Here is a 27416-nt window from a genome sequence, read left to right as displayed (position 1 = left end):
CCTCCAAAAGCATTATCGTTTTAATTTTGTTTTCCCATCAAAACTTTAATCCCAACATAGTCCCTTTCATAACATATTTTTTAACTCTTAGTGTAACCTCAAACTTTTCTCATTTATCATCTCATGAACATCAATTATGTTTTTAATTTGCTTTATTTTTCTCTATTCATGACACATTCAAGAATTTTATTTCTAATGCTCTATCCATTCCTAAAATAAATTTGGAGGGACTTGTTATTTAAAACGTATTTATTTTGCATTAAATATAATAATTATTTTTAAAATATATTTAAAAATATTAAAAAATTTTAAACATACTTTTATTTTATAAAATATCAAATAATAATTTTTGAAAACTATTTTTCAAAATAGTTACGAAATAAGTTGAACTAAATTATATTTAAGTTTTGAGAGAGAGAGAGAGAGAGAGAGGTTTTCTTATGTTTTAGAGGAGGGTTATGCGTTTGAAGATCGTAGAAAACGGTGGTCCAGAGAGGGCATTTCCGTCATAATTCCTAAAGAAGAAGGGCAAAAGATGAATTTATAAAAAAAGAAAAGCAAAGAAACTCGCACACCAGAACACGTGTATAAATACTCAGCTGAAGCAAAATTTTCCCGCCAAATTCTCTGCAAAACCCTAGATCCGCCATGGAGGAGGAGATCATGTTGGAGTTCAAAAAGATAGGATTTTCGTTCCACAAAGAGGAAGAAGAAGAAGTGCTGAAGAAATGTGAGCTCTGTTTTCTCCATTTTCCCCCTGAATCTCATGCTTATTTTCCAAAAACTGTTGTAATGTTCTCTTTGGTATCATCTTCTTGTTCAGGTCTCACGTTTTGTATAAATTACAAGCTCAGCCCGTCCGATCTGGTTTCGAGCTGGGAAGTTTACTATCTCAACAGGTAAGTTCACTATTTTTTAATTAATTTTAATTATATTCAATTTTTATTGGTATTTTTTATATTTCAACCAAACATAAGAAAATCTTTTCCAGGAACCAAACATAACATGAGAGTTTTTGTATCCTATGTAAAAGTTACTACCATATTCTGATTTAAAAACAGGAAGAGTATCCAAACAAGCACTAAGCTAATTGGCTTCTGTTTCCTTCAATTTCTTTGCAATCAATAGGCTCTTAACTCATCTTTTTGGTTATTGGAGAGAATTATATATGGAAAAAATATTTGAAATTGATTGAGACTTAAGAATGGCTTCTTAGTAACGGATTTAATGTCATGGAGTTGGGTCTTACAAATGAGAATTGGAGTTGGAACTGGAGGCTACAATTACAAGCCTGTAGTTTGGTTGCTTTAAATATAGATAGGTTTTGGATTGCATTTGAATTTCAGAAACCCCAAGTACAAGATTGATCCTGTAGGACAAGAATAAAATACTTGAATTCCCCATAATTGGACTCCAAATTGAATCTAACACTCTGTAACCAACAAAGCCTAAGCATTTTTTTCTCTTGTTCCTGAGAACCAAATTGACGGTTAAAGGCAGTGAAAAGGCACTGAAATTTCTATATGCTTTACTCTTATCTGAAATATAATTTTGCCACAGGCAACTAGACGAATCAGTTGTTGGAAATGCTCTGATGGATGGGTTTTTACTGCACCTCCAAAATGAGCAGAAAGAAGCAGTTATTAAAGAGGAACCCCATTTGCATATCTATTCAAGTAACGATGTTGATATGTGAGTATTGTACACAGTTTCTAACTTCTCCTCTGTTTATTTATTTATGTTTTATTTTCTTATTTATTTCACATGGCGTGTGGATGCACAAATGGGGCTAAGGCAGTTAGGTTGGATTGAGTTCATACCACTTGGGGCTCATATTGCAATTACTTGGCACATTGCTTCATAGTTCCAACAGACACCTGGAAGAGGATTTTGCTTCTCTTGAACCTATTATATTTCATATATGGTTTTTATGGAAGCTTCAATGGGTTGAACTAGAAACAAAGGAGACATGGAACACATCTCTGTCGATTAACTCTCAGACCCGCTTCCTTTCCCCCTTCCTCTTTCTCTCTTTATCCCAATGTTGTTACTATTTGGGTAGTGGTGGACTTCACATGTAGCATGTATGGTTCCATACTGTTTGTTACCTAACTGGAGATTACCTAGATTGTATTACCTGAGTGGTTATGGTAGCATGAAATGAAATAAACTATATTATCTTTGTAAGAGTTTATGTTGTTATTTAGATGGCAGAATCAAGTCCCCACTGTTCCTTTGTTTGCTGTTAACTTTTTGGTCTGAATTTTGCAGTTAATATCAACAACACTTCTTTAGTTCTTATAATGTGAATCACTGGAGAAAAACTTTTCTGTAGGATTTTAAGTGATGAACATGAAGAGATAAAAGAAGATATCCTTGGTACTCCTTCAGACAGATCTGGAAGGCACCATGCTGATCCCTTTGATTCAGCCCAGCGAACAAATGGGAACAGCTCCTCTTATGGAAAACCATCAAACCATGTGACACCATTCGGCAAACGAACAAGCAAGTTTGTAGTGCAATTAACAGTCAATAACCCACCCAGTGCAGAGAATGGAAAAAATGAGAATAAGTTTGAGAATGTTGATGATGATATTATTAGGAGAGTACAACCCAGCAAACGATGTTCCTTGCTAGTTCATGGATCGCGGCCTGGACCAGGTTGCAGGTTCATGTATGACAGGATTGAAGACAGGGTATGTGATGCTTCTTATAGCAGAGAATGGATCTAGGTCAACACCATATATATGTGTGTAACGCTAACTTATAATTTTGGTGATTTAGTTTAACTCTCTCGAAAACCGTATCAAAAAACATACAACAGCGCTTGTTGCCACTGGACTGTATAAGGAACCAACAGATCCTACAGTTGCTTCACAGGTTATTTTTTTTTATTGCATTATTTCTCTCTATGGTGTCACTTAGTATTGAAGGTCATAATGTCATTTTGCAACTTTGTTTAAAGTATAGCTTGTAGGCCTTTACATTTTCGTGTTTTTATTTAAGATTTGCATGTCAATTGAAGCTGCACATCATGGCATCTGATGGAATCTAATGTTTCAGAAAAGTGTATTTGCAACTGGCATGATCTGTTGTGATGGAGAAGGTCGTTTGAATGAGAAGTCTATCTTGTTGCAAAGCAGGTAGAGAAACCTGCTCTTTCTCTTTATACCAACCAATAATTCAGTCTACTTCTAGGGGTCAGGATCATAGGAAGATCCTCTCCCTGATGCATCAACCATATCAGCAGATTCATGATCAGGTGGATTTAGAAATGCATGAAATTGTCAACAACATGAAAATAAACTCTTACACATTTAGAGTACTTGACTATATCAATTTTTGAGCAGCAGGAGGAAATGATGTATCTCATTAATGTAAGTCAGATGTATTAAACAATGTGGTCAAAGTTTCCTCTTGACTAGACTGAAAAATGGGGCCTAGATGTGCCTGTTCTTAGGCACAACGATTTTATTTGATCAAGTAATTATGATGAGCTTCATAGATAGAATTGTAGGGCCATACCACATTATGTCTGACATTGCATAAAGCATTCTGGAAGTGCTGCTTACATTCCCTGGTATGAGTAATATGTTTAGCTTTGATGTTATGTATGGGTTTCATAAATTATGTCTGACATTGCATGAAGCAGTCTGGAAGTGCTGCTTACATTGCCAGCTATGAGTAATATGTTTAGCTTTGATGTTATGTATGGGTTTCATAAATCTAAGTTTCTGCAGTGTTCAGCATTCTGGAGGGCAACGGGTACGTCTTGACCTATCAAAATTGAATCAGTTTTCCATTTTTCCAGGCCAGGTATGAAAAAAAATGAACTATCATGTTTGTTGATTTATGTTGGAAGTCCTTGTTAGGATTGGATACAAACCTAAAAGGATTGAATTTCTACAGGTGGTGGGCATAGAGGGGCACAATCCCAGTGGACACTGTTTGATTGCATCAAAAATATTAGATTCTATTCCTGTTTCTGCTCCTACTGATGTGGATTTGCATCCTGCAAAGAAGCAGGCTCGGGATGAAGAGTTCCAGTCTGCTGATTCATCCCACAAGCTAGCAGAGCTATCATTGGTGTGCATGCTTCTTTCTAATTGGATAAAATGCAGGCTAAGGATATAGCACAAGTTGTTTTAATGCCTAATTTTTATTGGTTTCTATACCTCATGTATATCATTTTTATTAAATGATATTAGCATCACTAGTACAGATACAATTAAAGATGTGAGCATTTGGAAAACCTAAGAGTAGCCTCATGGAGTGATGGATTAAGGAAAAGTGATTTGGATAATTTAGACATAATCTGGGAAAACTCATGCCATCATTAATGGAACAGAAAGTTGAAGGGTCTAAAAAGGGGATAAGAAGGTTTGAGAAGTTGTGGATAGAATTAGCAGTAGAGAGTTACTGACTTTTACTGAATGGAAAGGCAAAAGTGGGTTCAGATGTTTGTTCCCAAATGTTTGAACTGGGGCAGTTTCCATGGTACAAAACAAGATATTTCATTTTTCTTTTTTTTTCTTTTTTTTTTTTTTGATACTTTTAGCATGTATTATAAACACCAGGTTTTATGTGCAAGTTGCATGTTCTCATAGCTGTATTCATGATTCCTAACTCAAAAGTTTAGTTGATAGGGGAATAGTATGTGCAACAATGGTTCCTCATTAGGAAACTATGCAACCTCTCTATAGTTGATATATTTACTTTTTTTTTTTTTTTTTTTTGGAATTTTAACAGATGGTTGCAGCAGGCCCTTTTACCACAACTGACAACTTATTGTTTGAGCCTCTAACAGAGCTTCTAGCATATGCAAGAAGAAAGATGCCTCAGTTGCTTATACTGGTTAGAAGCCAATGTTCTCATTTCAATACTGTCATCAAACATTTTTGTGTATTTAATTAGAATAAAGAAGTTGCATTTGTTTACTAATTGAACATTTTGTCAGCTGGGACCATTTGTTGATTCTGAACATCCAGAGATTAGGAAAGGAACAGTGGACAGGAGCTTTGATGAAATATTTCATCTGGAAATTCTCAGAAGGGTATCTACTCACACAATGGTTTAATTGTTTTAGCAATTTTTTTTTTTTATGTTTCCATGCTTCATCCTTCTTTTCTTAATATCTTTTTTCCTGTTTTCTATATTCTCTTTTCCAGTTACAAGATTATGTGGAATATATGGGTTCTGCAGCTCGTGTAATTCTTGTGCCATCTATACGAGATGCTAACCATGACTTTGTTTTTCCTCAGGTGATTTTGTTGCTGAATTAAAATAATAATAATAGTAAAGTGTCCCACTTATTCAATTGGCTGACATGAGATTTAACTCCATATGCTTTTATCCTTTCTGCAGCCTGCTTTTAGTATTCATCCACCCGATCTCAAACATCAGGTATTTATGGTTCTTAAGGTTTGCAGAGCACATTCTTTGTGGTAATGAAGCAGCTACTGATAATTTCCTCCATATGCAGTCACACCTTTTTAATGAATGTTCCCTGTTCTTATGCAGATAACCAGTCTCACAAATCCAGGGATGTTTGATGCAAATGAGGTTAACACCAACAAACTTTGCTGACAATTTAAGATTATTCATTATTTTATCCATTTATATGTTGTCTGTGCATCTTGTCACTTTTTAAACGTAGTATGAAATAAAAAATTTCATTTTACAATTGCACTTGTTCTTTTTAGAGGGGAGAACCAATGAGCTGGCTTTAGAGTCCATTTGGGAGTGTGAGATCACTTTTAGAAATCCAAACAGTCGCTTGGAGTATTTTTGGACTAACGCATGGTAGATGTTCTTTTTCAAAAATCACTATTTTCAAAACATTTTTTTCATTGGTATCCAAACACTGACCAAATCTCCATAAAATTGTTCTGATAAAAGCGCTCCTCACAATAGCACTACAGGCTAAAATCATTTTTACAAAAATTATTCCCAAATGGTCCTTAATCAGACTAGCAATACTATGGCAGTTCATTTCTATGTGTATGAACGAGAATTTGTGTGAGACACACAAAATAGACATTCACATACACAAACAAAATAGACATTTTTACAAAAATTATTCCCAAATGGTCCTTAATCTGACTAGCAATACTATGGCAGTTCATCTCTATGTGTGCATAAACAAGAATTAGTGTGAGACACACAAAATAGACATTAACATACACAAACCAAATGCAAGGTTTCAATGCTTTTGCTGATCATTCGGTCCTTACAATTTCACGTGCACTCTTTAAGGAGCATTTTCCATTGTTTTGGATTTCAGGTCAAGGTCGGGTGCTGCACAGTTGATGTTATCAAACAGCTCAGTGGAGAAATGATTTCACGAAATCCTACAGATGGGTCATCCAGGGATCGCATGACTACCATTGCAAACCATATTCTCAGCCAGCGCAGGCATGTTGTAGTTATTCATCTTGTTGGAAAATTTTCACTTGATCCTAGTAGGTTTAAAAAACTAAAAGTATTTTATTTATTTATTTTTGTTTTACACTTTTTGGAAACAGTTTCTATCCTTTATATCCACTGGCGGAAGGCATTCCTCTGGATTTCTCACTTGCTCCAGAAGCTCTTGAGGTCTCTACTATTCCCGATGTTCTCATCCTCCCATCAGATTTGGCTTCTTTTGTAAAGGTAAAGATCAAGCCATTTACCTCCATACCAAATCAAATGTGCCAGAAGATGTGGCAACACATTCAAAAATACATGTTCTGCACTGATGATAAATGGATTTAAGTTTATGCAACTTGAGATGATTATAGGAAAACAATTCTTCTGCATCTAAGATCAATCCTTCATTTGCCTCTGGGCACAGGTGCTATCCCTGGGTGGAAGAAATGAAGGGGAAGAGCTAGTGAAGTGCATTTGTGTGAATCCAGGAAGACTGGCCAAGGGTGAAGGTGGGGGTCACTTTGTGGAGCTTAACTACCAAGGGAGTCCAGACAAAACGAGTGCTTCAGTCATCCGCATATAGCTCTTAAACTGCAGTGTGCATTAAAGTGATCCAGGAGCTGTCCTAGAAGATAATAGTTCACGATCCAGAAGAGTTTATCGGATTGACCATTGTTAAAAAAACTCCACACCCTGCAATAGACCATATTGGTCACATGTGCTTCGCTTCGGACTTCAGATGATTACAATGAGATAGGGCATATGAGATTGGTGATGATATCAGGGGGGTTTACCCCGACTGTTCTTTTGCTCATGCAAATAATAATTCCTGTCATCAGTTGTATGTTTAACCTAGCCGGTGGACCAATGCAAGTTTTATTTTGTATTCAGCAATTTCTACAATTATCTATCAGAGGAGCATTCTAACACCTTCTCAGTGGGACAGCTGGGGAGGCATGTCACTATTTGTTTGTTATATTTACATCACGGTGTATCTATTCTATATATATATTAGTAAATTTGATGGAATATGTTCCCAAACATATATTGATACATAGGGGAATGAGCCCTATCACTATAAACGTATACGGGGGTAGTGTTTTCTTAACAAGATGTTATATCTCACCATTTTTACTTTACATAGAAAATATTTTCCTGTACTTCATGAGTGTATCTTCCAATATAATGCCATTGCTACGGATACATGTATTGACAGCATCACCCTTGATTTTCGAGTTTGGTTTCAAAACACCTTAATTACAGAGTTTACAGAGTTTATAGAGTATGGTACAAGAGTTGAAAGCCTTAAATCTCCAGTATGAAAAACCTGCAATAATTCTAACTTACTTTCTTCTGCAACTTTTGACCTCTTGTTCTAATCAGCTCCATCCAAAGATTCAGAACCCACAACATGCTACCCAAGATTGCAGCCACCACAACAATCATCCAAGAAATCCACACCAACCTTGGGATCACATTATCGGCTACCCCACTTGAATAAAAGGCCCCAATCTCATACAAAAACAATGGTCCTAGAATCCCTCTAACTGTAGAATAGAAAGCACAAAAGGGGGGAGACAAGAATTCATAGAATTTGGAAGCAGCGGGCACATCCTCTTTCCGGGCATTGGCTAGGGTCCGTATATTTTGACAAGGACTCGTAGCTTCTGCAAGAACTAGAAGCCCCAGAATCGCCAAAGCTCCATGATTGACCATGTATCGGCATGTTATGAAGACATAGAGGGTTCCTAAATGGTGGCTGATGAAGAGGACATCATTGGGAAAGAACAGCAGGTAGTGCAAAAGGTCCACCAGGAAGTACGCAATGCTGAATTCTAGTACAAAATTTTGAGAAGTAGAGTTTGCAGAAGCGAAACTCCGTGGATTTTCAGTATCTAGTATTGCATGGATGGCCATGAAAACAGCAGGACTGCCATGGGCCAAAGAGATGAGGCAGCTCGAAGCCTCCAGCCGCTGTTTTTGACCCCAGTTGCGGAAAACTCCGACGTAACCAAAGATATAGACAAGGAGAAAAACCATGAGGAACACAGGAAGGGTTGGGCTGTAAAAACAAATGGTTTCCATGAAGCACCAAAGAGAGAGAGACAATACTCACAATTGAATCAGGAACTAGCAAATTCTTGGAACTTTAGTATCTTGAGAGGCAGAGAAACATGCTGAGGGCCCCTGTGACGTTTAGGGGCATTTGGAGTTGGGATATGAGAGAGTTGGAGTTACAAGTTGCAATGGAGATAAAATAGAAGGCACATGACACTTCAAACATTAGGGATATACCAGACTCCCACCTTTATTATTCGTCATATGCTTTTTGGGATATTCGGATCAGAGAGTCCTGCAAGTTGAAACTTGCAAACCAAAGCTTATCTATTAATAATTGATAAACAAACTTTTGCTATAACAAGCTACTCTTTTCTTTTACATTCCTTTTGCCATACGAAATCTATGCTGAGAGTGAGACAAAGACATCTATTCTATTTTTTTTTTTTAAATAAACACAGCAGAAAGCACTTCTCCACTGGGCATTGAAGCCCTTGTAATGAAATGTAAAAACATGCTTGGAAGAATTTAGCTAGAAACATTCCATTTCTTTCGACGAAAATTAGATGCAAGGAAAAGCCAAAACTTCAAGTTTGTCAATTTCCCACTTGAGAGATTTTCCGTGCCATTAAAATTTCCACAATGCCAGAAGCAGCCTGAAAAATAGGCTGCATTCTACACTGTTTGGTTTCGTTAAACATGCCTGAAATTCTATGAAACTTACCTCACTAGTCCTTTTATTGTTTACAATGAGCAAAAAGAGGAAAGAAAAAATGGGGGAAAATTGCCTAAAACACGGCTATACTTAATTAAGCCATGAAATACAGTACCACTGCCACTAGTCCTCTGAATCTCAGATGCTTCATTTGGACTTCAACCAGGTGAGATAGATTGCTGACCTACATCACCATTCCTCCATCGATAGTGAACACCTGCGATAGAAATCATTGACCTAACTAAGCAACTAGGTTGGTTGAAACAGGAGTGAAAAGGCAAAGTCGTGACACAGGCTTGGCCCCATATGAGCCACACTTTTTAACCAATGAGTTGCAGAAACATGTGATTTTGTGTCAGCATACAATGGAGCCAAGACCATGAGGTTTGTCAGTTGGAACTTGCAGTCAAAGAAAAAAAGGAAGAAATATGAAAATGAAATAGAATCTGGAACCTGTCCTGTAATGTAACTGGCTGCAGGATCGAGGGCCAAAAACTCAACCAGTCCAGCAACTTCTTCTGGTTGGCCATACCTTCCTGAATTCACAATAAGGATAATATCGATTATTAACTATGTGATCCACTTATCACATATTTCTCAACTATTTCAGGCAGTCTAACAACTTTATGATAATAATTTAAAATTAATGATCATTATTCTGGGGCCTTAGCTCCACTGCCCTCATCCAACTTTTTCAATTATAAACCCGAACCAATGTAGTCATTAAGTAATAAAGATTACAATGATAGTATTAGTGTGTAATGCCTTGAGCCTAAGCATATTTTTTTCCAAATCTACGTATTCCATATTTTGTGAAGATTTCAGGATACCTTTGGTGGAGCTACTGTTTAAACAATCAGAGAAATTTTATACTTTTTCTAGAGCCTTGACATGGGTGAAAACCCTACATCTGATTCATCCATAAAATAATCATCTTATTAAACCTTCTGATTCATGGACCACTAAAATTGGCAAGACTTGGTACCACCTTAAGCAAATTGCAATGGCATAAAAAATTTTACTTGTAAGATGGAAGCAAATATTAACAGAAGAAAAATTGAAACAAAATGCCCAAGAAAATAAATAAAACTTCTTTATCTCTCACCCAAGGGGATGGTTTCCAAGATTTTCTTCTCAATGTCTTCCCCAAGCTTAGCAGTCATATCTGATGCAATGAACCCAGGGGCAACAGCATTAACCTGAAAGAAAATGCATTGATAAGAACTGATTTTCATCTACTAGAATTAGCAGCATCTTGCAGTGTATGTAACTACTGGAACAAAAAAAAGGGAAAATGATTCCCGGAAACTGACATTAATGTTTCTGCCAGCATACTCCTTTGCAACAGTCTTTGTAAGGCCAATTACTCCTGCCTTCGCAGCACTGTAATTAGCTTGCCCAACATTGCCAACCAGACCAACAACTGATGCTATATTAATTATCCTTCCCTGTGAATTCGGCAGGACCAAGCCAGAGGATTGGATTAGAGAAAAGATATCAAAATATCCACATAAATCAAAATCTCCCTCTCCAAGTGTATTTAAATAATACAATATTGAAAACCTTTTCTTTTCTTTCTTTTGGATAAGAAAATTGTTAGCTGTTAAAGAGTTGATAGCATCTGGAACTTTTAATATTTAACATGTACCTTCCCTAAAAGAATACATTTAAAAGGCGGGCCAGGGATACAAAGTGTGTGTGCATGTTAGCAAAGCCAATTGGGAGTTAGGTAAATAATCCAATCAAAATGATACTTTGGAGATATACCCACAATTTCTGTGTGCTTCTTTGGAGATATTATGGAGCTACACCACTTATATGATTGAAATTATTGTATATAACAAGGGTAGTTTCATTACATGACAAAGTAAACTCCAAGTTCAAGATGCTAATCCAGGAAAGGAAGGAGGCTTAACCCTCAGCTCAAATGGTTGATTTCCAATTGACAAAGTTACAAACCAGTCAGATTAACAGAACCCAAGAATAATAAATAAATAAAAAAATAGAACTTTGAGATGGGAGAACAGGTTACCTTTCTCTTCTTCATCATAATTTTAGCTGCTGCCTGAAAAAGACATACAGCATCATTTACAAAAATGAAAATTCAACCAAATGCTTATGTAAATTGTCAGGTCTTCAAAAAACATACACACCTGTGTGCAGAGGAATACACCTGTGAGATTCAAATTAATGACCTCCTGCCATTGTGGTGTCTTCATTCTCATCAACAACCCATCCCGAGTAATTCCTGAAACCATAGTAGATCAGTTAGTGGACAAAGTTTGAAACTAGTAAGCTACAAAAAAAAGGAGGTCAAGTTTCAACAACCTGCATTGTTTATCAATATATCAACTGTTCCCCATGCATCAACTGCCTGTGGATATGAAAAAAAAAATCGTGAAGTGCACCACAATCAGCATATTACATTAAACAAAATCAGCAGATGGAACATTTGCTCACAGCTTTAATCATTGCTTCCACATCAGCCTCTTTTGAAACGTCTCCTCCAAAAGTAATAGCATGACCACCACATGCCTCGATCTGAAAGAAAGAGTTGAATAAATTATCAATAATGTTTTTTATTTTGCAATTTGAGTAGCCTAAACATCACTGCCTAAATAACCATAAGAAATGAAATAACAGATACAGAGAGTAAATAGAACCCAAAATCACAAAGGCAACCAGGTGGTTAATTTAATGAAGGCATTAGCAATAAACAGACAACTCTTGAATAGGAACTAAAATGCACAACTCCAAATGAAACAATGAATCATCATAAACAAGTTGTTCCCAGGAGGAATGCAAGACATCAGACACAGACATCATACATGAATCACCATAAACAAGAGCAAACACTTTCATGTGGTCACAGTGTACCATCAGAAATCACCAAATGTGAAAATTGAACAATCAAACATGAGAAACTTCTCATTTTTGGCCATCTGCTTGGCCCCTAGATTCCTTACAACCAAAAGACAATAGCAACACATCAAGTAGAATCTATGACAAATTTATTATGTGGAAATTCAAGTGTTCTTCCAAGGATATATTCGATGATCAACATCAAGGGCAGAGAAGCAGTATGCAATAGAAGTTGTTAATTACCATTTAAAGAAAATCACCCTGGAAAAAGATTAAATGCCTAGCACCAGAGGAAAATTTTGGACAAGGATATTTAAATGGATGATATCATTCACCTCCTTGGAAACTTCTTCAGCTTCCCTTGATGACCTAGCATAGTTAACCAAGACCTGCAATAGAACAATTAATACCATGATTATCATTGGAAGATCAAAAAGAAAATGTGAAACAACTCCATTATTCACAAGGACATTTTCTGTATAGTTTGAACAGGAATTGTGCATGGCAGTTTACAGAGCACTACACTGCATGTATGCACAATCTAGTAAAAGAATTAATTTTTTTCTCAAAATCAGCAGAGATATAGTGATTTCCTTCAATGTGAACATTTAGGGAAAAAAAAATTCTGGAAAAATTCTGATATGGTACCTACTGCTCTTTCATCTTTTCCAATTAATTACTAACAAGACAAGGAAAAAAATTCAGGTAAAAAATTTATTCATGGCAGCAGAAAACAACAAATGTGAAAATATGTGATCAATGACCATCCCAAATTCCTAAAATTATTGTGAGCTAAAGGAAGTGAACTAACCTTACAACCAGCTTTCCCCAAGGCCAATGCAATTGCTTTTCCGATACCTCTAGAAGCTCCAGTCACAACAACAACAGGGGCTTCCACGGTTTGTGCTGCTTCAGCACTTGCTTGTTCAATAGTGGCAACCTGAGCTCTTACACCTGCATGTGCCATGCTATCAATGAGATCTGCATTATTGAATAAGATGGTGGCTGAATAAACAGAAAGCAAATATCCTATAACCATTATTGCATTCTTCAAAATGTTTTCTGCTAATGTTTCTAAGCATCATGCACACCCAAACATAAATGCTAACATGTTTGCTCTAACAACACATTAAATAAAGGAAAAACACCAAAATATCTCAAGTCATCATGATTGTTAAAGGAGTATTGCTAGATTCACTCTGAAATGCATCCCCGTGAGAACACTGGAAATAGAGGCCCTTGATTTTGTAAAAATTACCAACCATGCAAATGTCTGTAGGGTATCAGACTGACAAACATATTTTGTTCACAAATGATTTTCTTTGCTAAAATTAACTCATCTCAACCCAATTCAAAAATGATATATATCCAACAACTTGGGTCAGCTATATGAACCATGTTTCACTATTCAGCTCTATTTCCAGTCGGATCCTCAACCAATCCTTGACAATCACACCTACTCTCTCCACCTCATACACATCCTATTTGGCCTCCTCGTTTTTCACCTTCAGTTTGACCAAGGAAATCACCAAAAAAAATAAAATTAAAATTATAGTAACATTCCCCACAACAATCCTTCAGATTCCTTCCCCTAATTATGATAGAGGATTACTCCAAAAATCCCCAATTCATCCCAAAATTTAAAAGAAAACTAAAATTTTCACCACATATCTCCAAATTCACAGAATCACAGTAGAGTATAAACATTTCTCCAAATTCACAGAATCACAGTTGAGTATAAAAAAATTTATTGTTCATAAGTTCAGAATATTTCTCGAATGACATCATATTTTTCGGAGTATTTAGCATCCACTGTCTTCCGACAATCAAATTCGCTATTCGATTTTCTCTATATTTTACCTGACATTACCAGAATTCCAGCCATTCAAAGTCAAACAATTCCAGAATCACAAGTTCATCACTGAGACAACACAACCAACTCGTCTCCAATTGCCATGCCAAACACCAATCACCGATTCAATATCCAGACAATATCAAATTCAACCATTAAATCATTAACATCCACAATGAGAATACAAACACCAACATCAACCGCATATAAAAAGAACGTAAAAATAATAACTAAAAGCTTCGAACAAAAGCGGATACCGGAAGAAGCAAACGAACTCCTCGATCTGCACTGAAGGCCAATCGAAGCTCGGAGCTGAGCGGATCCAATTCCGCCAGAAACCGGAGAGCAATGCTGAAAGGTTGCAACTCGTCGATCGGCGGAACCTCCAGGCTTCGTGACAACTCCTCCGGTGGATTTGAACGTGATGACGGCGGATCCGGCAGCAGCAGCCATGAGAGCGACGGCGAGGATCCCGAGCGATAAATTTGAAGAAAGGGAGCGAAAAGTGAAGAGTGTTTTGAGAAATGAAGAAAAACGCTTTGGGTTTTTATAAAGCAAAAACAAAGTGAACGTGTGTTCTGTTGTTTTAGCTTTGGGAACTCCGCGGAGAGTGAGAGTGGCGATCAAAGCAAAGCCCGGCTTCGGATTGGTATTTGAAAGGGGTCTGGTTTAGGATCTAATTACCATGCAGCCATTGAATTTGAGTTAAGTGGTGGGAAGAGGGAATTGGGGGTGAGTGGCAAAATTGCAATAATGGACAACCTTGTGTGCATTTGTTTCCTGGGATTTTGTACACCACTAATAGCAGGAACTTAGGATGGTCCGCCCACCTAAGTCGCATCTACTTTCCTAACACAAGTCATTATTTTTCTTCTGTTTTTTTTATTCCTTTCTAAAAAAATTTCCTTTTATTTTTCTGAAAACAATTTTTTTGGATCATACCATGAACCTTTTTTTTTTTAACCTATTTTCTCGCCATAATTCAGTTATTTTTTTTTTATCTTAATTACTTTTTAACGTGTAATTACATTTTTCACAGTATTTTTAGAATTTAGACTCATCATTAATTGAAAAAGTTATTCATTCATAATTCAATAATCAAACGATGGTTACTAGCGATTCATGTTAGGTAGATTGTATTAGTGTCGTATCAAACCTTAAATATTTTACTACATAACTCAATCGAAATCCGATACAAAAAAAGTTATTAATTCACAGTTTAATAATCAATCGATGATTACTAGCAAATCATATTAGGTAAATTGTGTTAGTGTATCAAACCCTAAATATTTTACTATATAATTCAATCCAAGCCCGACACAAACACGATTAATAATAATGTCAAAAACATAAATTCAAATACTACTTAATTATTAAACATATCATGTAACTCATTTAACAATCAGGTCATCATATTTAATAATTAAGTTGAGTTAGATCTTATATATATTCATATGATTAATGTCACAATCAAATATGTTAGTAACTCAACTGATAACAAATTTAAAATAAGATAAATATGAGTTAAACGGTTTAAAAATATAATTATGTTAATAGCAAGATTATTAAAGAAGTAAATTCGAATCAAATTTATGTTATATACATTAACCAAAAAATCATTTATTTATTAAACAACTTATATAAGTTAATACGAATTTGACTCAAACTCATTTATGATCAATACAAACCCACAAAAAACGTGTTAGGGTTATATTGTATTGGCGAATCAAGCTTGTCTTATGTTGGAGAATCATATCAAACTTTGTCATCTTATCAATGATGTCATTAATATAATTTATATATTATTAAAATTAAAAAGTAATTATATATATATTTTTAAATATAAATAATTAAACATTTTGAATGCATTTTATTATTTTAAAACATTGAATTTCATATCTTAATGCTTGCAAATGGTCCCTTAAAAATTGCTCTTTTTTTTTAATAATTTATTTTAAAAATGCAAATTTATTATTTTTGTATTATGTAACATGTTAGTAGTTCAGAATAGCAGGAAAAAAATGGCAAGGCAAGCCTTTTTTTCTTTGATAAATTTTATTTAGGTTGATATTTGGTCTTATTTTTTAAAAAAATTAATTGCAAAATTCTAAATTAATAAGAGAAATTTTGGTTTAACTCAAGTTTGTTATGGAGAGTAGGAATGATAATTAAATGAGTTTTTTGGAATGTATTGGTGATAGGTTTGGGGAAAAGCTTAAAACAGTAGAAATTTTTATTTTTTATATTTTGATCATTCTTCATATTTGTATAATTATTTTTAAAAATAATTTTTAGAAAATAAATAAAAATAATTGAAAACAATTAAAATGTGTGTTCTAAAAACATATTTTTTTTATTTATTTTTAATAATGATTTTTTTTCCAATTACGAAATGATTGTTTCTTTTTTCTGAAGAATAAAAAATGGTTTTAAAAAATAGTTGTCAAAAGAGTCTAAGATCTGATTGGTAACTATTTTTTAAAATTATTTTCAAAAATTATTTCTTAAAACTATTTTTGTTATGTTTTGTAGAACAAATGTTTGTTTGGAATTTGAAATATTTTTAATTTATTTTTTATGTTTTAAAAATAATTTTTATATATAATAATGTAATTTTAATTATTCTTCATATTTATATAATTATTTTTTAAAACGTCATTAATTCAAGAAAATTAAAATTTTTGTGCTCTTAAAATTAGACTTAATTTGCATGTCAAGAATCATAAACAAACGCAATATCATCTAAACATTCTACAAAACAAAGAAACTTCATCATTTCATGTACAAACTTCGCAATATTCACTTCTTCCTCTTCATTCATGGTCACCCTCCTCTTCTTCCACCAACACATTCATTGTTTCTTCTATCATTAGTTTTGGAATTTAACAATCCTGTTCTTTTCTTGCAATCTCCTTAGTTTTCTTGATTTCTTCATTGTATTCAAAAGCATCATTTCTTTTTCTTCATTCGATTCACCCTTCTGCATAATAAGATTATACCATACGTACACATGTGATGCCTCTATGTGCCTCGCCTCCAATGCACTCTTTGGATACTTATCTTCTTTATTTCACCTCCTTCCAATCTAGAAATTCCATCTATTTCAAATCAGAGAAAAAAATAAGAAAAAAATAAGAAAAAAAGACTGATTTTCATGTAATTTGATTTTCTCATTGTTGAATATCAAACCACTTACCATTCCTTGCCTAAATAGACTATGTTTGGTTTTTGGGACAATTAATATCTTCATCGTCTTCCCTCTCATCAATCCATGGCCATCCTCTTTTTCCCCCAATCCCTCCATTGTTTCTTCTACCACAAGTTTTGGCATGATAGCTTGTTAGTTCTTGGCATTTAACAATGGGGTTTCTAATCCACATGCTAAGAATGAAAGCTCTTGTTCTCTTCCTACACTCCCCTAGCTTTCTTGATTTCTTCACTGCATTTAGAAGTTTCATGCCTTGTTCTTCATTCGATTCACCCCCTTTGCATAACAAGATGATGTTGTAAACATATGATGCCTCCATGTGCCCCATTTCCATTGCTCTCTTTAGACATTCTCCTCCTAATTCCACATTCTTCCTACTAAGGAATTTCCATCTATTTCAAACAAGAAAAATAATCAAAGAAAATTTGATTTTCATGCTGCCTAATTATCTCATTCTTGAAAATTAAAATACTTACCATTCCTTGTCTAGATAAAGCTTCCGGATTTCCGTTTTCTTTGCAAGCTTTCAACAATGAAGAGACTTCATCCTTTACTTGTCATCATGCAAGTGTTGGAAATTTCTCTATTGAGATATTCTTCGTTATGAACTCATCTTTCGATGCTTCAAGACAATTTCTACAACTAAAATAAAAATAAAAGGTATAGATTAATATTTTAAGAAGAAAAAAAATAAAATGCATGTATAGTTATTATAGACATACCTTAATTTTGCATTGAATAAGTCAATGAATGAAGATGATGCACCCAAATGAGAACTTCTATCAATAAGTCATAGTCACTTGGAAGAGATTCAATGATGGAACCATGACTATTTTTATTTTTTATTTTTTTTTGTTTTTTTTTTAATTTCATGGTGAAAGAAAGATTTGACATATTGATTACAAGAAAAACTAAAGTATAGATTTGTCTTCTAAAAATTATTATTGTTTTATCGTTATATATAGGTTTGGTGGGTTAATTGCTTACTTAAAATAGAAATAAAAAAACTTGAAATTTGTTAAATATAAGAATTAAGGAAAGAAGACATATTATTTTAAAAGAGATTTCTTTTAAATAGGATACTGTATTTTTGGAAACTTTGTTTTTGGATTTGGAAATAGATAATGATTAGGATTTCTATTTACAACAAAGTTTATATATATATATATATATAAAAGTGGGTTTTAAATCTTTTTATCCTTATAAAATAATTTGCTTTTTATTTATATAGATGATTAGCATATATAATATTAGAAACTTTATTATTAAGAAAATAATTATTAAAAAACATGTTCAATTTCCAAAGCATTTTGCAAAACAATTTATTTTTGAAAATTTTCTATTTGATGTTTTGTATAATAAATGTTTGTTTGAAATCCTAAAATATTTTTAATTTTAATTGTTCTTCACATTTTATATAATTATTTTTAAAACGATTAACAAAAAATAAGTGAAAACTATTAAAAGATGTTTTATTTTTGGATGAATAATACAAATATTAGAAATTTTATTATTAAGAAAATAATTTAAAACCACAGATTTGTTAGTTTAAAAAAATAATGATTTAAGTTATATTTCTTGTACGGCTCTAAGAAAAAAAAAAAAAAAAAAAGGAAAATGGTTGACGCTGAGGAAAATATTTTTCAAGAAAATCGTACATGTAAGGAGAGGTGTATTTTTATTACAACTGTGACAGAATTAGGAACATGAAATGACGTTCTTCCTCCATCCAACTCTCTCCCAAACGCAACCATTTAGCCCAATTGATCCAAGATTTTACATCCAAAAATTGATTTTCTCGGCGACCAAACAGATGACAAAAATTTAACATGTCTCGTAAAATACCCAGAAGAAGAAAAAAAAATCTCACTTGTTTACACAACAGTATCTTTCTGTCTAAAGAAAAAACACCTGTTCTTAAAATAGAAACCGTGATTAATGTTTTCTTGATTGGGATTTGGGATTTAGACTTAAAAAAAAAAAAATCATTAATTCAAGAAAATTAAATTCTTTAATTTGCTCTTGAAGAGTAAATAAACACATGATCATCTAAATAGCTTACAAAACAAAGAAACTTCATCTTCCCACATGCAACCTTCACAGTAATTCACTTCTTCCACGTCTTTATCTTCATTGTCTTCCCTGTCATCAATCCATTGCCACCATCCTCTTTTTCCTCCAATCCCTCCATTGTTTCTTCTACCACAAGTTTTGGCATGGTGGTTCACTAATTCTTGGCATTTAACAATGGGGTTTCTAATCCACATGCTTAGAATGAAAGCTTTTGTTTTTTTTCTGCATTCTCCCAACTTTCTTGATTTCTTCACTGCATTTAGAAGTTTCATGCCTTGTTCTTCATTCGATTCACCCCCTTTGCATAACAAGATGATGCCATAAACATATGATGCCTCCATGTGTTCCATCTCCAATGCTCTCTTTAGATATTCTTCTCCCGATTCCACTTTCTTCCAACTGAAGAACTCCATCTATTTCAAACAAGAAAAATAATTAAAGAAAAATTAATTTTCATGTTGTCTAATTATCTCATTGTTGAAAATTAAAATTCTTACCATTCCTTGTCTATATAATGCTTCTGGATTTCCACTTTCTTTGCAGGCTTTCAAGAATGAAGAGACTTCATCCTTTACTTGCCACCATGGAATTGCTGGAAATTTCTCTATTGAAATATTCTTCATTATGAACTTATCATCCGATGCTTCAAGAAAATTTCTACAACTAAAATAAAAACAAAATATATAGATTAATATTTAAATAAATTAAATGTGTGTATAGTTATTATAGACATACCTTAATTTTGCATTGAACAAGTCCGTGAATGAAGATGTTGCAACCCGAGTGAGAACCTCTATCAATAAGTCACTTGGAAGATATTCAATGGTGGAACCATGACTATTTCTTTTTGTTTTCTTGAATTTCATCGTGGTAGAAATATTTAACATATTGATTACAAGAAAAACTAAGGTATAGATTTGTCTCATAAAAATTGTTAATGTTATACCATTATATATATAAGGTTTGGTAGGTTAATTGCTTACTTAAAATAGAAATAAAAAAACTTGAAATTTGTTAAATATAGGAATTAAGGAAAGAAGGCATATTATTTGAAAAGATATTTGTTTTAAATAGGATACCGTATTTTTGGAAACTTTGTATTTGGTTTTGGAAATAGATAATGATTAGAATTTCCTATTTGAAGCGGAGTTTCTATATATATAAAATTGGGTTTTAAATCTTTTTATTCTAATAAAATAATTTACTTTTGATGTGTATGGATGAATTGTAGATATAATATTAGAAGTTTTGTTATTAAGAAAATAATAATTATAAAAAATCATGTTCAATTTTCAAAGCATTTTGTAAAAACAATTTGTTTTTGAAAAATAGATTTTTTAAAATCCGATTCTTGTTTCCAATATTTTTAAATATATTGGACTCCATGTTGTATAATATATGATGCCCGAGGATTTCCACGCTTGAAGCGGTTCTTTAAAAAATAAATTTGGTATGCATGAGATGGCGTTATAAGATGATTTTGTTTTTGTTTTTGTTTTTTTAATTAATTAATTAAAGAAATAGAAAGTATAATTTTAAATGAAGTTGGGTGAGAAATGGAATAGGCGTAGGAATTCTCCCCTGAATCGTAGAAACAAAATCCTCTTATAAATTCTTATAAATAAAAAAACTTCGAATTTTGGTAATTTAGCAAGAAAGACTTAGATACTTCTATTTTTGTGAATTTTAAAAATAGAGCTATAATTATCTAATTACATGGTTTATTTTTTAAAGCATGTTAAGTTAAAAGTGGTAAAGTTTGATACGATTTACCAACACGATTTGAATCCAACATATTTTTCGTGAGTTTGAATTGAGCATAATTGAGTTTAAGTCAAATTCATATACGTAACCCGTTTAATAAATAGATAGGTTTTGGATCAACTTACGTAATACAAATTTAACTTGAATAAATCTGTTTAATAATTCTATTAGTTAGCCTAATTATAATTTTAAACTATTTGATTCATATTTGACTTATTTTAAATTTATTTTAAAATAAATAGGTTAATTGAATCATAAATATGTTGGTTAAGATATTAATTATATGGACTTATATAAGATGTAAAATATTTTTTTTTTCAAAAAACAATTTATTCAAACAAATCTTTTTATTTTTTATTTTTAAAATCCTTTTATGATAATAACTTACGGAATATCCTTAATTTTATAAAACATTTAAAAACTTTTTTTGATTATTTAACTTTAAAAAAGTTTCTAAAAAAATATAAGAAATCATGATCAAACAAAAAATTTTTAAAAATTAATTAAAGTACCTAATTGACTTGTATTAAAAATGAATATAAAAATTATTTTTATTTCACTAAAAAACAAAATATTGTTTCATAATTAATATATATATATATATATATATATAAATATATATATATATATATATATATATATATATATATATATTTATTTATTTATCTTTAACTCATATATAATTGTGGATTTAATTTTTATTTTTCAGTAAGACTTAACTTGAATTTGATTTCATATTATTATAAATTAATTTTATAAAATTTTTATAAAATAAAAGTAATACATTATTTTTAAAAATAATATAAATTCTTTCATCCAAACAAACTTCTTGTTTTTTGTTTTAAAAAACTATTTTTTAAAACATCTTGTCAAACACGGTAGTCTTTTAAAAATTTTAAAAAACTGTTTTTTCTTTTCTATTTTGAAAACAACTTTAAAAAAAAAAAATTTAAAACAAAATTTAAAAAACAGTGCCAAACCGGCCCTATGATTTACAATATATTGTAATTATTTTTACTTAATTTTTAGGGGTTATTTTAAAAAACAATTATATGAAAACAATCAACCAAATTTAAATATTATATGAAAAAATTTATTTTTAAGGAATATTTTAAAACATAAAAAATATAAAGAAATAAAATACGACATATTATTCTCATTCACGATGATAGATATTTATATATAAATATAATTGAGTTTTAGTATAATTCAAACTCTAACCCCTACTCTAATTCAAACTAATAATAAATTTCTACCCTAATTCAAATTCTATGATTTATTCTAATTCAAACTAATATATAATAAATGGGTAAATACAATATTTAAAATAAGGATAAGATTAACTTTAAAACCTACGATGCCACGGACTACTCAAAAACCTATGATGCCAAGGACTACTCAAAGATGAATGGACATTTAAACCCCAGATACTCTCACCGGTTAGTCGAATCTGCAAAGACTAAACAATAGAGAAATCAGGCCTTTTTGGTAATTTAACAACTGAAACATCAAAACCATCCCAACTGTAACACTATTTGCCCATTATCTTTTCTTCATCTCCTTCAATCTCTCTATATATGTCGTTGTTTTACGCTGAAATAAACCATCACTCCTCAAAGCCCTTCAACAGTTGTCTGTCGTCTCTGCATCAGGGTCTGAAATATCCTTGGCCAGTTTCTTCAATTTGTTGGGAAAAATGGGACTTGATCGTCAGCAGGAGAAGGATGCTAGAGACAAGGCCATTGATGATTGGCTTCCGATCACGTCCTCCCGGAACGCGAAATGGTGGTACTCTGCATTCCACAATGTGACCGCCATGGTTGGGGCTGGCATCCTCAGTCTCCCTTACGCCATGGCAGGGCTTGGATGGTATGTTTCATGTTTCTTTCATTCCTAAAAATGGAACTCCTTCAGCATTTACTTCAAATATAAATGCTTTATTGTCTTGAAACTCGGCTTTGATATTGTTTACAGAGATTTTTGTCTCCTCTTTTGTTTTTGGTTATTTAAGGGATTTTCAGTATGTGGGTATTTAAGGGATTTTTATCTTTTTTCGATCTTCAAAAGCTCTGATCATAGCAGTCGTTTCTCTTTTCAAATTTAGGGGTCCTGGGGTGGTTATTCTTGTTCTGTCATGGATCGTCACATTGTACACTCTATGGCAAATGGTTGAGATGCATGAAATGGTTCCTGGAAAGCGGTTTGACAGATACCATGAGTTAGGACAGCATGCCTTCGGTGAAAAGCTTGGCCTCTGGATTGTGGTGCCTCAACAGGTGATTGTAGAAGTGGGTGTTAACATTGCCTACATGATCACCGGAGGCAAATCCTTGCGGAAGTTCCATAACACAGTCTGTCCCGACTGCAAACCCATCAGAACCACCTACTTCATCATGATTTTTGCCTCTTGTCACTTTGTTCTCTCCCATTTGCCCAATTTCAACTCCATCAGTGGTGTCTCATTTGCTGCCGCAGCCATGTCCTTAGCGTGAGTCTCTCTATTCCTATCTCTTGTGAGCTTTCTGTGACAATCTCCATGCTGTAAGATTGATTTTCTTACCTTTCAATCTGCAGTTACTCAACTATTGCTTGGACAGCTTCGGTTCATAAGGGTGTCCAACCAGATGTGCAGTATTCGTACACAGCTTCCACCACAGCTGGAAGAGTCTTCACCTTCTTTAGCGCCTTGGGTGACGTAGCATTTGCCTATGCTGGTCACAACGTGGTGTTGGAGATCCAAGCAACAATTCCTTCCACCCCTGAGAAGCCTTCCAAGGGACCCATGTGGAAAGGAGTCGTTTTCGCTTATATTGTTGTTGCCATCTGCTACTTCCCTGTTGCCCTGATTGGATACTGGATGTTTGGGAACAGCGTTGCTGATAATATCCTCATCACACTGGAGAAGCCACGTTGGCTAATAGCAGCAGCCAACATGTTTGTTGTCATCCACGTTATTGGAAGCTACCAGGTTCAATTCGAAATCTTCTCCAAATAATATGTTTTTATTTCATTGAATCTTCATTTCCTCACGAGCTTGTTGGAACTGCAGATATTTGCAATGCCAATGTTTGACATGTTGGAAACATTGTTGGTGAAGAAACTGAAATTCACACCATGTTTTAGGCTTCGTCTTATTACCCGCACTCTATATGTTGGTGAGTGGTTGATGCTCTTCCTTCTTTGGATGAGTTATGACAAAGCTTCATCAGCCTATTTTCATGCTCTTATATATCTTGGTTGACTGCAGCTTTTACTATGTTCATTGGTATGCTGATGCCTTTCTTCGGTAGTCTCCTTGGATTCTTGGGAGGATTGGTTTTTGCCCCAACAACATACTTTGTAAGGAATAAATCCTCCCACATCCAATTAAAGGCATATTAGGCTATTATATATCCTTCACAATACAGCACTAATATCTTAAATTTTGGTTTTGTGCAGCTCCCTTGTATCATGTGGCTTTCTGTTCACAAACCCAGAAGGCTTAGTTTATCATGGTTTGCAAATTGGGTATGTTAATTAACTCCAAACTGCAATATCTTAAGGCTTCCCCTGTCTCTCTTTTGGGTATTAACAGGCTTTGTTTGAATATGTGCAATTTCAGATGTGTATAGTACTGGGAATAATATTGATGATTCTAGCTCCCATTGGTGCACTAAGGCAGATCATCCTTCAAGCCAAGACCTTCAAGTTGTTCTCGTGATGATCTTCCCATTGTATGGTAGTAATGGCTCCGAAGATTGAAAGATCTGAAGATGGGAATTCACATGAAACTTTATATATATGATCAAAACATATATGGTTGGCAATAGAAATGACAATTCACATTGATAGATGATTTTAAATATAACATAAATAATAATTAAGTTAAAAATGTAGACTCAAATATGATCCAAGAAAATGGTATAAGATAAATTGTTGGATGTAGGGCTTACGATTCTCCGTTCTACATTGATTTGTTGGACCTTTGTATCGTTTTTCATAGACTAATTTCTATTTAGTGACTTGTTCTATCTGCGCAACCAATTCATGTTGATATCATTTTTATTTTGTTAATTTCATCAATAATTCAAATTTATCTGTGTATAGTTTATTTATATTTGAGTCATTTGCAATCTTTAATATGGGGTTGACATGTGTGGATGCATGGAAATATTAAAAAAGGGTAATAATTCATATTCACAACTTAATAACTTAAAATTAACGATGATAAATATATTAATTTAATAATTTAAAATAAATTTTAAATTAGTTTTGTCAAACAACTTTAATACTTTAAAAAAATAATTTCCACAAAAATTAACTTTCCACAATTTTTAAATCATGTGATAAAATGATTTAAATGAAACTTTATTCTCTTTCTTATTTATTCTTTGTAAAATAATTTAGCAATCAAAATAAAATAAGTAAATAAGTGAATAAATAAAATGATTGTACGACTATTCAAGGTGCTTGAGTGGCATCAGTTTTATTTCACGTTAGATATAATATCAAGTTTAAGGTACAACGTGATGATACTTACTTTTATAAATGAATAGACGATAATTCCTTTATGCAAAATTAACTAGTAAGACACTAATATAATTCATTTTTACTTATGTTTTTTACAATAGTATTTATGAAGTATTTTAACTCTTTTATTCCATTGTATGACCATGTTTTTTAGTGACTTCCATTTTTAGTTTTTAAATACCCATGTGTATAATTTGAAAACTTTTATGTTTTATTTTAAAAATTTTATAATATTTTATTTTAAAATTTAAATCTGTAAAATTTCTTACTTTCAATTAGGTGTATAATTTGAAAGTTTTGAATATTGAAAGAACTGCAAATTCGAAAATTAAGGGTGTGAAGAGTAGCTGTGGAGTCCCACATCGGCAAGAGTCAGAGTAATAAGGTGATAGAGTGGTATAAATCAAACGAGACGGTTCACCATCAACATACTTACCTGGACGGGGTCTATGGCCGATCAAGAAGAGTCATGGCCTAGGACAGTGACCTCCATTGCACTTGGGAGGGGCACTGCCCTAAGATCTGCCCAAGTGGCAGAGTCTACGTCATAATTTGTGGTAGAGGGGGTTCGCGTTCGCGCGACCCCTGCCCCAATTCAGCTCTCAAAGTTTTATCTGCGTTGTTGATTTTTTACGTAAGATTCATTCTGCTTGTTTTACTTTGCCTTGGTCTGTAATTATCATCAGGTATATCAATAGCGGCAATCTTAAATTGAGGTGAAAATGTGAAATGAAGGATATTGTGGTTAATTTGAGGTTCGATTTTGGTTTTAAGGTCTGTGTCAAGGATGTTTCTGTATGCATGTCACATGTTTGACAAATGGTTTGACAGAGACATGTAGTGAAATGTTTAATTTTAGGCACTCGAACGTTATCATGACTGAACTCTTCAATCATGACTCCCTTCATTCAGTTTCTGTTCTCAATTTGGGTGCTGTCTGATTTTGATTTTTATGATGCAATTACCCATGTGTTGTTGCAAGTGGGTGGTGTTGGGATGACTCAATTTGATACTGATGAAGGCTTTGATATTTAATATTCATGATAGATTCAACAGACTACTTCTGTGCTGTAATGTTGTCCGGTGCGGCTGGAGTAAACCTGGTAAGCCTAGTTGGATGTTGGATTAGAATATGCTGATTTGTCGATTTTAATGTCTTCAAACACTTTGTGTAAAGTGGTAAATAATGTTCAGTTGACTGATCAGAACCATGCTAATTATAGAAGTTTGATTTTATTGGGTACTAATAAGTATAGGCCCATTATTTACAGCTCTCAGAGACGATTAATAAAAGCATGAAGTTATGGAGCACTAGTACTCTGATAGCTTTTTGAATTGTTATTTGGTTCTTACCATCTCCTTAATCCTCACCTTCCTTTTCTGTTTCCTTACTATCGGCATATTTCTTTTAGCTTTCTTCTTACTTTGGTCAATTACTGGACTTTCATTTCCCTTTTTGTTCGCTTCTTTATCTTCTCCATTAGTTGCTTCATTTTGTGCTGTCTTTACCCTTTTGCGGAACAAGTTTTCCAAGGGCACTGTCAGCTTCTTCACTTTTCATGAGCTCTTCTGCAATCGCTGTTGGGGTCAACTGTCAATAACAAATAAGAAACAGTTTATGAAGGGGGAAAAACGGGTATGTCTAGTAATATTTATGTTCTTCCACCAAATTATGCACTTATACTCTGTTCTTGTTATGTAGGGATTATTAGTTTTTCAGAAGTGAGAATTTAGAGGAAGAAGAAAAACATCATTATTGCAATAATAATAAAAATTTAGGGCTTCATGAAGGTGAATCCTTATAAACTCACCTGGCTGTCATTTAGATTATGCTCTTTAGCTTGTTGGCCCTGCAGCTCACCGCTGCAGTCAATATCTTCAATCACAAGTATTGATTGGTTCCTGGTTGTGACTAACAGTCTTCTAAACTCTTGAGTTGCAACAGAGACTGCTGAGCCCTAAGTCGC

General features: G+C 33.3%; 5 protein-coding genes and 1 non-coding gene across 8 annotated transcripts; 3 read left to right on the top strand and 3 right to left on the bottom strand.

The window, feature by feature from the left end:
- Nucleotides 1-580: 580 nt before the first annotated feature.
- LOC100257984 (uncharacterized) lies at nucleotides 581-7449 on the top strand. The gene is made up of 16 exons (XM_002265753.4): nucleotides 581-730; nucleotides 824-899; nucleotides 1561-1692; nucleotides 2336-2696; nucleotides 2785-2880; nucleotides 3064-3143; nucleotides 3741-3816; nucleotides 3910-4086; nucleotides 4750-4854; nucleotides 4958-5053; nucleotides 5169-5261; nucleotides 5365-5403; nucleotides 5521-5562; nucleotides 6284-6414; nucleotides 6525-6651; nucleotides 6833-7449. The coding sequence occupies exons 1-16, from the start codon at nucleotides 649-651 to the stop codon at nucleotides 6989-6991; spliced, it is 1872 nt and encodes a 623-aa protein (XP_002265789.1). The 5' UTR covers nucleotides 581-648; the 3' UTR covers nucleotides 6992-7449.
- Nucleotides 7450-7613: 164 nt separating this feature from the next.
- Nucleotides 7614-8929, bottom strand: LOC100252841 (TLC domain-containing protein At5g14285). Its single transcript, XM_002265794.4, has one exon. The coding sequence runs from the start codon at nucleotides 8491-8493 to the stop codon at nucleotides 7747-7749; it is 747 nt and encodes a 248-aa protein (XP_002265830.1). The 5' UTR covers nucleotides 8494-8929; the 3' UTR covers nucleotides 7614-7746.
- A 123-nt stretch (nucleotides 8930-9052) lies between these two features.
- LOC100257887 (3-oxoacyl-[acyl-carrier-protein] reductase 4) lies at nucleotides 9053-14640 on the bottom strand. 3 transcript variants are annotated; one of them, XM_002268044.5, is made up of 11 exons: nucleotides 14153-14640; nucleotides 12855-12997; nucleotides 12379-12432; nucleotides 11642-11722; nucleotides 11510-11555; nucleotides 11335-11429; nucleotides 11214-11246; nucleotides 10495-10629; nucleotides 10287-10380; nucleotides 9635-9717; nucleotides 9053-9398 (listed from the first exon to the last, which is right to left on the bottom strand). In XM_002268044.5, the coding sequence occupies exons 1-11, from the start codon at nucleotides 14346-14348 to the stop codon at nucleotides 9366-9368; spliced, it is 993 nt and encodes a 330-aa protein (XP_002268080.1). In that variant the 5' UTR covers nucleotides 14349-14640; the 3' UTR covers nucleotides 9053-9365. The 3 variants fall into 3 exon arrangements, with proteins under 3 accessions (XP_002268080.1, XP_010655353.1, XP_059598550.1); XM_010657051.3 differs by having other exon boundaries at nucleotides 12855-13024; nucleotides 14153-14505; XM_059742567.1 differs by having other exon boundaries at nucleotides 9053-9717.
- Nucleotides 14641-19091: 4451 nt separating this feature from the next.
- Nucleotides 19092-20084, bottom strand: LOC104880699 (putative F-box protein At1g67623). Its single transcript, XM_010658276.3, has 3 exons — nucleotides 19912-20084; nucleotides 19674-19839; nucleotides 19092-19589 (listed from the first exon to the last, which is right to left on the bottom strand). Exons 1-3 carry the CDS (start codon nucleotides 20061-20063, stop codon nucleotides 19149-19151), a joined length of 759 nt encoding a protein of 252 aa, XP_010656578.2. The 5' UTR covers nucleotides 20064-20084; the 3' UTR covers nucleotides 19092-19148.
- Nucleotides 20085-22542: 2458 nt separating this feature from the next.
- On the top strand, nucleotides 22543-24990 carry LOC100247728 (lysine histidine transporter 2). The gene is made up of 7 exons (XM_019221867.2): nucleotides 22543-22809; nucleotides 23045-23428; nucleotides 23515-23908; nucleotides 23990-24095; nucleotides 24188-24279; nucleotides 24379-24447; nucleotides 24542-24990. Exons 1-7 carry the CDS (start codon nucleotides 22637-22639, stop codon nucleotides 24638-24640), a joined length of 1317 nt encoding a protein of 438 aa, XP_019077412.1. The 5' UTR covers nucleotides 22543-22636; the 3' UTR covers nucleotides 24641-24990.
- An 887-nt stretch (nucleotides 24991-25877) lies between these two features.
- LOC132254665 (U1 spliceosomal RNA) lies at nucleotides 25878-26037 on the top strand. The gene has a single exon (XR_009466963.1). It is a non-coding gene; the product is annotated as a U1 spliceosomal RNA (small nuclear RNA).
- Nucleotides 26038-27416: the final 1379 nt, after the last annotated feature.

This window comes from Vitis vinifera, chromosome 1, assembly GCF_030704535.1.
Source record: "Vitis vinifera cultivar Pinot Noir 40024 chromosome 1, ASM3070453v1".
Classification (NCBI taxonomy): Eukaryota; Viridiplantae; Streptophyta; class Magnoliopsida; order Vitales; family Vitaceae; genus Vitis; species Vitis vinifera.
This window is presented reverse-complemented; position numbering and strand designations above follow the sequence as displayed.